At 27.9% G+C, this 12,168-nt stretch overlaps 1 protein-coding gene across 1 annotated transcript in view; it reads left to right on the forward strand.

The window, feature by feature from the left end:
* The window catches only part of Fur2 (furin-like protease 2), a 39,029-nt gene that overhangs the window by 4,750 nt on the left and 22,111 nt on the right, over positions 1–12,168 (forward strand). Inside the window, exons 4-10 of the mRNA XM_043043052.3 lie at positions 162–296; positions 3,173–3,243; positions 4,564–4,652; positions 5,304–5,476; positions 8,339–8,554; positions 9,450–9,598; positions 10,941–11,047. Coding sequence (XP_042898986.1) covers positions 162–296; positions 3,173–3,243; positions 4,564–4,652; positions 5,304–5,476; positions 8,339–8,554; positions 9,450–9,598; positions 10,941–11,047 — 940 coding nt within the window. The remainder of the gene's footprint in view (positions 1–161; positions 297–3,172; positions 3,244–4,563; positions 4,653–5,303; positions 5,477–8,338; positions 8,555–9,449; positions 9,599–10,940; positions 11,048–12,168) is intronic.

The following is a 12,168-nucleotide window of genomic DNA, read 5'->3' on the forward strand; positions in this document are numbered from 1 at the left end:
CATGCAGCTTTTCTTTAAAAATGTGCTTTTGCATGAACATGTTTCTCCGGGAACCTCCGGGATGTTTCCCAGACCGTCGCCAATAGCCCATTGTGCAGCTCTAGTGCGACGTAAAGTAACAACAACAACAGCATGAACATTTGTTTAATTTATTTTTTTAGCATGGTGGAGGCTTTGGTGGTAATGACATGAATGTCATTCCCGCATGGATGGAAGGATACTCGGGAAAAGGAGTTGTCGTCAGCATTTTGGATGATGGTATACAAAGTAATCACCCTGATTTGGTTCAAAATTATGTAAGTTTATCTGTTTTTGCCTATTTGTAATTCTTTATGTGCTTGCAATTTATCTGTTTGAATTTTCATATGTTTGTATTACTTTTCTTACTAATACAGTAGAGAACCAATTAACTGGGATGCTTGAGACCATCGCTATCCCGGATGTCTGGATTTTCCGGTTTTTTGGATCCGCCAAAAGTGACAAGGAAAAAGTGAAACACACTTTAAAATAAGAAAAAAAAGGAAAAGATCTAAAAAATTTTTAAAAAACTAATTTTTGAAAAATAATATTTAAAAGGATAAAAATATTTGCAAGTTTGGACAAGAAAAACAAGTTTAAAAAATACAAAATTCGCATATTTATTTTTTGATAGTAATTAAAATCCCAAAATTAACTAATATAAAACAGAACCAATAATTAAAAAACGCAATATATTTCATACCTAATTATACAGGGGGGGGGCGATGAATGGAAAACTTATTAATCTAAATAAAAACAACACTTGAAAATTATCGAACGGAAAAGATATTTAAAAAAGGCACTAACATAAATATTAAAACCTGGAACAAGGCAGGATACTATAAGATCAACAGAATTTTAAAAAAAATTATGATAAAATGTATGAATAAAAAGAATTAATTTATTGAGTACGAAATTTTTCTTAAAAAGAAAAAAACTCAAACGCAGTGGAATAAAAAAAAAAAAAAACAGAATCAAAATTAAAAAAAGAAAACTGCTATCTGCTTCATAAAATAATCGTCTGCTTTGATTAACAAATAATTATATGCTTAAATTAATAAACAATCTTCTCCTTTTATTTTATTTTTTATAAAAAGACTATTTTTAACAAAAGCAGATGTGATTCCACATCAAGAAAAACTTGCTAATGATGCTGCATTTCTAAAAAATCAGAATTTATTCCAAAAAAATATTGTTTTTTTGATCAATGTCAAATAGATGAATATAACTGGTGATTGAAAAACGTTTAGTTCGTAATAAATAATGCATTATCTGAAATAATAAAACAATTCATCATAATAATAAATGAAGGATAACAAAAACTGAGTAACTAAAGGGGATTTAAAATAAGTCTCACTTGTCAATACTCTTAGTCAGAAGTTTCAAGTTCCTTAACTTGGACATTCATTGATATGCGTGTGCTATGCATTTTCCCTTCGTAAATCAAAGAGAAAACGAAATCAGCATCCCACTCCTTTAAATTTGATTGACGGCAGCTTATCAGAAAAACAACCAACTCACAGAAGAAAATAAAACATTTGTCCCTTCCCTGCCCCCGCTTGATCTAATGATCTTCAAGGTCAGGGGAAGAATTGAAGTTTCTCTGGGCAAACGAGGAGAAGAATTCCCCCTTTCCCCTTACCACCCTCTTAACTCAACTTCAAGGATGAGTCAAATTTCCACTTTTTTTTTATAATCGCTATACTTCAAAATAGCGGGAAAACCAAGCAAAGTTCTTCCCGGTTTTCTGGATACCGGATAAATGGTTCTCTACCGTAATAAAAACATACGTTGATTGTGGAATACTATGAATGATAAATATTGTCATAAATATATTTATTTTTCTAAGTTGATAATTCTTCTTCTTAGTTACTACAGCCAGTTACTGGCCAAGGCCGTCTCAGTCGGTTTACCCCATCTAGATCTATTTGATGCTATATTTCCATCTTTTAACTCCCAAATCCATTAGCCACTTCTTTACTCTATCTAACCATCTTGTTCTACCTCTTTTTCTTTTTCCCTCTGGCCTTTGGAAGGTTTTTTTTTTTAACAGGATTTTCATCGCTATATTAAAATTCATGTCCTAGCCATCTTATTTTTAAAAAACCTTATTTATTTTTACTATATTAGGTTCTTCTTATTTTGATTGTAATTCATGGTTGTAATGAATTCTCCAAGTTACGTTTTTTCTTGCTGCACCAAAAGTTTTCCTTAATATTTTTCTCTCAAAAATCATCAGTTTCTCTTCATCTGCTTTGTTGATTGCTCAACATTCGCTGACATATAAAAAGTTGATAATTATAGTTTAGATTTCGATGGCCTAAAAATATTCTTAATAATAACGAAGAGGTCTTTTAAAAAATTTCTAATCATCAAGCAAGAATATCCAATTTTTCTTCGTCTTAAAATTGCATTTATTTATGTTACAAGGCTTTAAAAAAATTAAGATGCCTCATAGTTTTATTAAAAGTTTAAAATGAGTTAAATAAAAATGAAAATTTTCCTATTAATTGAGCAGGAATTTCAATCTAAAGCTATATTTTTTTCTAAAATCTTGTTTCAACTGTGCAAAGTGATAATTTTAGAAGTGTTCAAACCAAAAAGAGATCATAACCTCATGATCTTTGTATGGCTGTAGTCTCACTGGGAAGCGCAATCAATTCAATATTTCATTGAAAATCACTCAGTTAAATTTATTATACTTCACTGATGTTTTTCAGTTAAATTTATTGTAATAATTATAAATTTATTTAATAAATTATCTAATAAATATATTATAAATTTATTTAATAAATTATTTACTGAAAATCTTTTTTGTAAATTTACTTTGCTTTAATAAGAGTCTCTCATTTAAATTTATTGTTCTTCACTAAATAATGTACAAGTGATGTTTTTATTTGTTTTTTTTTCTATATATTTATTTTTAAAATATGCCAATATTTGTAATGTAGCTTATTTGTGAAACACAATGTTTGATGTTTAATTAATATTTTTCTTCATATGATTTTGTCACAGGAAAAATAATTTAAAGAATAAAGTAGTATTTTTAAGGACCTGATGTAATTTATTTAATTCGTTATTATTCTGTTTGTTTCTTTTATTTATAATTTACTTTTTATTATGATTTATTGTATTAAATTTGAATTATTTTTAGGATGCAAGAGCTAGCTGGGATATCAATGATGCAGATTCTGATCCAAACCCTCAAGACGATGATGATAATAAGTAAGAAGTCTTTGAACAATCCAGTTATTTCATTTTGTTTTTCATTTATGATACCAATTAATCAGGCACCTGAAACCAGAGAACTCCAGAGCTGGATTTCAAAGTTTTCTAGGACTCCAGCAATTTCATTCTATCCTACTGGCATTTAACCCATTGTAATGCTGTTGCCTGTTAGCCAAGTTTCTGTAAAAAGACTATTCTCAGCATTAAAATACATTTATGTCGATTGTTGTTGTAGGCCATTATTGATGCGATTTCTCTTCATTTCCAGTGGCGCCATCTATGGCTAAAATTTGACTTCTGCCACACCCGTTTATGGGGCAGACCCATTCATTCATCCACAGATCGTAATTTTGACCTGAACCAGATCAATCTCCAATTCAGTACCCCCAGAGGTATAATTTGTTATGTGAACCTGAAAGATTTTGTCACCCAACAGATTTAAGGTACACCATTTACTATGAGGGGAGTCTTTGCCGACTGGGTTCAAACTTCCGTTCTCACATATAAGAATCCTTGTCAACCAGGCTATGGGCATATAACTCAGCTGTGAATTTAATTAAATTGTATTTTTAATGTGAGCTGGTGATTCTGTTATTATTTTTTTTTAATATTCATTTTCATAATAAAAATTTCAAATTAAAATTGTGCTACACAAAAGCATGCAGAGTCAACTTTAGCTTATTATCTGGAACAGAGTTGGAGCATTAAAAAAAATTTTTATTAAAAATTATTTATCTCAGGGTCCTTGCAATTTATATTTCCTAAAAACAAAATTTACATCTAGATGACACAATGTTTGGTAAAATTCTAATCTTTGTTGGTTTGCACATTTAAAGGTGAACTGCTCAATCTCACCAATCTAGAATTTATGTATACATATATATTGACTGACTCGGACTGAGCGATATTTTTCTCCATTGGGGCATGAATATTTAGGGCTGGACACTGAGGTTTGTCTTGTAAAATATTGTTTCAAATCAAACTATCATATTTTACCTAGAGTTGTGTGTTTTTAATTGACAGGTATTAAAAATGGGGAATGTTAATTTCATACTTTAAGAATGAAATTAAATATGCAAATATGTACATTACAGAAAGACAAACTTTTGCATTATAAATTATGTTTTTAGAGCCTATGTATATTATATTTATTAACTGCGTTATATCGACTTCCAAAATATGTTTTTACGAAATAAGTTTTTAAATTTTATATTTACATTTAAACTATTAATCTTTATTGACTAAAAGTTATAAATTTTTACCTGTTTAGCATTTTTTCTCCAATTTATTTAGAATTCTTTTTCATTATTTTTTTAGACATGGCACTAGATGTGCAGGAGAAGTTGCGGCCACTGCTAATAATGAATTTTGCGGTGTTGGTATTGCATACAATTCAAGTATTGGTGGTAAGTAAAGTTTTTCTAGAATTTGCACTGGATAGCTATAATTTTGTATTGCTTTGCAATTCTTTCAATTTTATTATGGTTTTTAATGTAGTTTAGATGTTTTGCTAGTTCTCTTAATTGCTGTGAAACCTACAGGAAAGACCACCTCTACTTTTGGGAGGCACAGAATTTTTCCTTAGACTTTGTATTGAAGAAAACCTTCAGAGGAGACCATCAAAACCTATACCAGCGACCGGTCAAACCTCGGCACTAAATGCGGAAAAGGTCAAATAATGAAGCACAAAGAAAAAAAATCAAAATATTATCAAAATAAATAAGTAGATTCAAATGCATTGAAAATATTTGTGACGTATATTGTGAAATATATATGCATAAATTTTGAAATATTAAATGTAAACTTAAACAAAAAACTTAATTGCTTATTTATTTCAAATATCTCTATCATTCATAATTGGTAAATTTTATTCATCGATTCGTTTTTTCATGACGCCAACTGAAGTGGTATTTCTGCACAGAGAAAATGACACTAACTGAAATTTAAAAACAGAAATTGTTGCTAGGGCAGTCACAAATGATTGATACAGCCTAAACAAAAAATATAAAGTCTCTGGACTGGCTCAATGTATTTAATATTATTTTTGTGTATTATAGGTGTGCGTATGTTAGATGGACCAGTTACTGATACAATTGAAGCTACTGCCTTAAGTTTAAATCCAGACCATATTCATATTTATAGTGCTTCTTGGGGACCAGAAGATGACGGTAAGACGGTCGACGGTCCGGGAAAACTGGCTAGAGCTGCATTCGAAGATGGCATTTTCAATGTAAATTTTCATTTATTTATTTATTATTATTCTGTCATAACTAGATATGAATACTAATATGAAACAACTGCTGTGAATAATGTGAATTATGTACTAGTTAAATACGGAATTAAAAATATTAATTAGTGAAATGGGAATAAGTCTAGCATGATGAAACTAATGTGTATAAGTAATGCAAATTAAAGGTAGTGAATGAAGAAGTCTAACTAAATTTTATCTTGTGTTGTAACTTTTTTAAAGTGATTAAGTGTCACAGACAAAAATAAAGAAGGAAAAAAAACTGTTGTTGCTTATTAACACTATGTTCTGCTGGTGGAAAAAAGTTAATACATGGTGTCTATGAGTAGAAATAAATCTTGCATATTTTATTTTATTATAAAAATCATGCACAAAAATATATTTATTAGGGAAACATTTACATCATTTGAGCCAGTGTTGTAATTGTTTTGTTCTATCTGACTAAATTTTACAATACACTTTATATATATATATATATTTATATATATATATATATATATATATATATATATATATATATATATATATATATATATATATATATATATATATATATTATAAGTAAGTTCAAAATGAAGATAAAACGAAGGGAAACTATAGACATATGAAAAAGTGGGGGGGGGGAATAATAATGAAAAAATAACAAACAACTGATTAAAAAAAAAAAGGATGAATGTTTTTTTTTTTTTTTTAAACCGGAAAATAAAAGATATAATCTTTTCATCAGCCCACAGGATTATATCTGCAAAAAAGAGTGCTTTCTGATATTGTATCAATATAGCCAAAGCAAAATATATTAATACAATAGTGTGAGGAGCACTCAAAAAAAATTTTTTACAAAAATTTCAACAAATAAAATAGAATACAATAAGTAAAAATAACACGTAAAAACAGAAAATAAAATAAAAAGAAAAAACAGTATAAAACAAAACAAAAACTATAAAGCGAGTAGTGATATCAGATGTACTTACATGGAATTATTTTATTTTCTGTTTTTACGTGTTATTTTTACTCATTGCGTTCTATTTTATTTGTTGTAATTTTTGTAAAAAAAAATTTTTGACTGCTCCTCGCACTATTGTATTAATATATTTTGCTTTGGCTATATTGATACAATATCAGAAAGCACTCTTTTTTGCGGATATAATCGTGTGGGCTGATGAAAAGATTATATCTTCTATTTCCCGGTTTTTTTTAAAAAAAAGAAAAAAATGATCCTTTTCATTTATTTGTTTTTTTTTATAATCAGTTTGTTATTTTTTTCATTATTATTCCCCCCTTTTTTTTCATATGTCTATAATTTTCCTTTGTTTTATCTTCATTTTGAACTTATCTAATGAGTTCTCTTTACTTGCAGCTTATGCGCAATAAATGAAACTTATTGTTTTTCTTAACTTTCTTCGTGTTTTCTTGTATTTATTTATTTTGCTCTCTCTCTATATATATGTATCTATATATATGTATCTATATATATATTGCTCTATATATATATATATAATGAAGTCTCATGAGGTAAATAAAAACCAGATATATTTAGATATCATCAGCATATAACTAATATATGAAACTTTGATATGAACAAACTTTTATGCAAGCATATATCAAAAAATAATCTTAATAGTATAAAATAATATTTATACATTTCATATTAATCGAAATTCAAAAAGCAAACTGAATAAATGGGAAAAAACAATAAAAATTCACAAACGAAAATAACAACTGCATTTCTGGCTGCTGGGTGTTATAGGGAATTAATGAGTAAAACGTTTTCACATTTCTCTCAAATGAGTAAAACGTTTTCACATTTCTCTGAAATGTAACAAAATATAAAAATTGTCATGTTCCATTATACACTTACACAACATGTTAAATTATATTTATGATTGTATATTTAAAAAAAATAATAATAAATTTTAAAAAAAACTCTTCCATTTTGGTAACTGCACATATGTGTATGTACTGTAGATTTGTCAATATCTTATAAAATAAAAAATTAACTGTCATTTTTTGTTACATTTCTTCAAATTCTTAATATCTTTAATATATCTTATATTATTTTTATCAAATAATAGCAATTTGCTTAAATGGCCCAGACAAGACTGATTGATTGACAATGAATTACTAACATTTATTTTTATGTCATTAACTGTATATCAGGAACCTGGTAGCAGAATTTACGAAGTGAGTTTGCAGCACTATCTTTATGAATCCATACTTGTGATTAAATTTGCAATTATAAGGTCCTTAAAAATTGTACAAATAGACTTTGTGTTGTTAAAATTTAAGTTATACAGTGATACTGAAGAATAAAAGAATTGAATCAATTGTTATACAGTTAAGCTTGATATCAAGTAACATAGAAAACATTTTTTTTTTTATTTTTTGTCCTTTATGATGTTCTTCCAACTAAGCTTTTACATCTTTATCAGAAACAAGTTTAGTGATGTTTTAAAAATGATTTCCCATTTATTTGTTTACTCTTTAAAAATGAAAAGAAAACTACATGTAAAATTATCTGCTGGTTGTATAATAATCTGCAGACGTGCTGAAAGGTTTCTGGTACTGAGATCGGTAATAACATTATTGGTGTAGCCAAACCATGAAATTTTTACTAATTTTGTTGAAAGGTTCTGCAGTGAATAGTTAATTAATAAATTTTATGTTCTTTTTAATATTTGTAGTAATTATAATTATAGAAAACTAAATTTCTACATTGTATCCAAGGACCTGAAGAGTATTAAAAAAGAACCAGATTTGTTTAGATGTCATCAGAATTAAACTTATAAATTTGTGTAATATATTTGTTATGATTCAAGTATGCTTATCATAGATTATTTTTTTCAGGGAAGATCAGGCTTAGGGTCTATATTTGTGTGGGCTTCCGGAAATGGTGGTCGTTACAGTGATAACTGTAACTGTGATGGCTATACAAATTCCATCTATACTATTTCAGTTAGTAGTGCTACTCAAAGCGGACTTATGCCCTGGTACTTGGAACAGTGCTCATCTACTCTAGCAACTACTTACAGTAGTGGTGCTTCTAATAGGGACCAAAACATTGTAAGTCTTTTCCAGATAATGTAACACTATTTTTATTTTTTGATGCTCATTAGCAAGTTACTGAATTTTTGTCTATAGATATTAATTATCTTGTATGTAATAGAAGATTGTTGTTATGCAACATTTCTGTAATTCTGAAGGGCTTAGTATAGATTCAGTTTATTCATCTAATTGAGTTGATTATTGCATTTTTCAACATTTATTTAACATACAAAATCATTATGATTGTAATTTAGTATGTAAAATTGTTTTAGGATATTTGTTTTGTTGTTGTTGTCGTCGGCCATTAAGGCGCTGGGGTTGCCATTGTTTTTGTTTTCCAGTGGTCCCATCAACTACCGAAAATTCGACTTTTGCCACACCCATTCATACATCCATTCATTCATCCACAGATCGTATTTTGGCCTGAACCAGTGAACTATCAATCTCTAATCCAGTACCCCCAGAGGTATAATTTGTTATGGGAGCATGGAGAGCTTCGTGACCCAACAGATTTAACGTGCACCAGTCATAATTTAATACACAGACAGTCTTCAGCCGGCTGAATTCGAACTCCCGTTCTCACGAACGAGAATCCAGTGCCCTACTGACCAGACTATCCTGGCCCCACAGGATATTTGTTTTAATGTTTTTTTTTTCATTGCATATCATGTCATTTGTTTATTAAGTTTGCACTTTACAAATAAAATTATTTAACTACTGTGTAATTGTAAAGAAAGCATTTTGTAAATATATTTCACTCATTTTTATACTAAACAGTGTGTTTTTGTTAGTTTTTTTAATTTTATTTTAAACATATTATTGTCACTAGAATTTTTTTTGATCTGCCGTTATGAAATTTTTCATGAAAATTTTTTAGTTTTGTTATTATTGTAATACAATTTATATTTTTCAGGTAACTGTTGATGTTAGCTTTTCTTATCAAAGAAAATTGCAGAGAAACATGAATCCCGATCCTTCTGAAGTCTGTACAAGAAGTCATACTGGTACTTCAGCTTCTGCTCCAATTGCAGCTGCAATTTGTGCTCTTGCTTTAGAGGCAAAGTATGTACTATTGTTATTTTAGAATTTTTTTTATATTTATGTATATTTTATAAAATATTTTATTATGTAAAAACAGTTATAAAGACATTAATATCCATAATTTTTCATCAGTTTTTATTATATTTTCCTTATGTATTTCCAAGCTATAAATAAATAATGAAATTTTCCAAAAAGGAAGAAAATATTTTGTCTAATTAAATGGGTAAAACGTAGCTGCGTTAAAAATTTCTGCTGAACTCAACTTCTGTGAATGAAGCAAAATTTCATTAGACTTAATGATAGAATTTTCATTTTTACTTTTTTAAAACCGTAAAGGTCTTATTCGATAGATTGTTGGAGTTTTTAAATTGCTTTTTCGAAACATGTTTTGTATTTTTCCGTAAGTATGTTTATACATTTAAAGTCAAAAGTTGATTTATAAAAATACAATATATCCCTGAATATAAGTTGACCCTGTATTTTTTATTATGAGAGCTCTAATTTCTGGAGGTCTGGTATATGAATTAACCACTGAAGCACCAAATGTGAAAATTTCTGAAATTAATTGTTCCAAATAAATAATTGATGGGAAAAGAAAAAAACTCTTGCAAAAACAGGAGATATGCTCCTATAGACATCAAATGGCAAATGATACTAAATGTGTGGTAAAATGTGGACTCAAATGTTATTAAGTGCGGAATTAAGAATTCTTTGATTGAGATGAAGAGGATTTTTTGTAGGAGTCTGCAGATGAAGTGGAATCCATTGAAGAGTGAGATCAGTATGTATTGCAAGAAACTGTTAATGTTACTGAATTCGAGCAGATGATGTTCTGGAGTTTTTTGGTGTGTTTCAAATGTTTTCCTTGTGTTATATTATTTGAAATACTCCTGAATAAATTTTCTTAACTTTTTTCTCTCAACATTATTTAAAATATTGTTTGTTTTTTTTTAAATCTTTATATGTAAAGAAAATATGATGAGATAAAATGAAAAATTAATTGCATATAACATATTAAAAATAGTTTTTGGAAGGGCTAAATGGATACAGAGATGTTTTTTTCTATTTCATTGTTTATGACGCGTTGATGTTTCATAATCGTCAAATGTTCAATTTTATTACTGGTATATAAGTTGAGCTCTCTGCTTTTCGTGAAATTTTGAGGATTTGACTTATACTATAGAGATTTGACTTATACTTTACAATATATAGAGTTTTCCATATTTATTTTCAAATGAGTATATATTGAGACTTTTGCTTCTTGTAGTAACTATGAACTTAATTTATTATGATTACCAAATTACAAAAGAAAATATTGGCATACCAATTAAATTTTTTCTTATATTTTGTTTTAATATTTCAGTCCAAGACTAACTTGGAGAGATATGCAGTACATAACAGTATTGACATCCAGGTATGAGCCATTATCGAAAGAAGCGGGTTGGATTACAAATGGCATTGGCAGAAAAGGTATTAAAATACATTTGATTTTTATAACTTTTTAGGTTGCCTTCTTCTTTCAAACAAATGAAATTAATAGTTAAATTTTTATGTGCATAAAATTAAGAAAGTAAATACGAAAAAATGGTAGTAAATTGAAGTAAATTAATAAAAACCTGTAGGCTTTTCTGACGAAGGAAAAATTGTGATTTATTATTTTTATTTTGTAAATTCATTGGTTTGTAATTTGTGACAAATTCTGTGTAGTGTTTTGTGATTTTTTTTAAATAAATTATAATAATAACGAGACTTTTATATAAATTTATTTTTATCAATACCTATTTGATTTATATATAATACTTAATTTATGTTTGAAAATATCTTTTTTTCCAATGAGCATCCCATGATCACTTAACATAATATAATGTAATGTTTTAATTTTATTTTAGTTGAAACTCCCATAATATAAATTTTCTGAAAATCAAGATTTAATTATTTTAACCATCATAATGCTTACTTTAATAGCTATTTTCTTGTGTGTGAAGTGATTACTTTATCTGATAAAATTAATATCAATTGTGGCTTGAAGCTCATCTACTTCAGATCAATGGGTAACAACTTGTCTAAGAAATAAAGAGACTTTTTTAAATTTTGATTTTTCAGGAACTATTCGACCAATTGCGTTCAAATTTTGTATTTCGCCATATAAATTACATTCTTACAAATTTGTATGCCTTATAATTCAAAATTATATTGACTATTATTAAATAAAATAATAATAAATAATAATTAAACATTATTTTTGTTAAATTATATTTGGATAAACGAATATTATGATTGAATGCAAATAGTTATTAATATGCTTATCTAATTGCTAATGCTTTATTGTTATTATTTTGCTTGATCTATGGTGAAATAAGCAAAAAGAATAATTAACACTAAACGGTTCAAGCTTTTGATAGCTTTTTCTTAAATTATTGAGAGGATTTTTTTTCCAGATTGTAGCTACACCCATTTTTGAGGATCTGGAAATCAATAATCTGTTGAAAAAACAAGCATGTTTAATCAGGCAAAGTACATTATTGTGTCTGATTTCGTTGCTTAAAGCATCGTCTGGACTAATTAATTAGTATATGTAAAATCGCTTTCCG

Source organism: Parasteatoda tepidariorum, chromosome 9 (genome assembly GCF_982258835.1).
Source record: "Parasteatoda tepidariorum strain Cologne lab strain chromosome 9, Ptep-v5.0, whole genome shotgun sequence".
NCBI classification, from domain to species: Eukaryota; Metazoa; Arthropoda; class Arachnida; order Araneae; family Theridiidae; genus Parasteatoda; species Parasteatoda tepidariorum.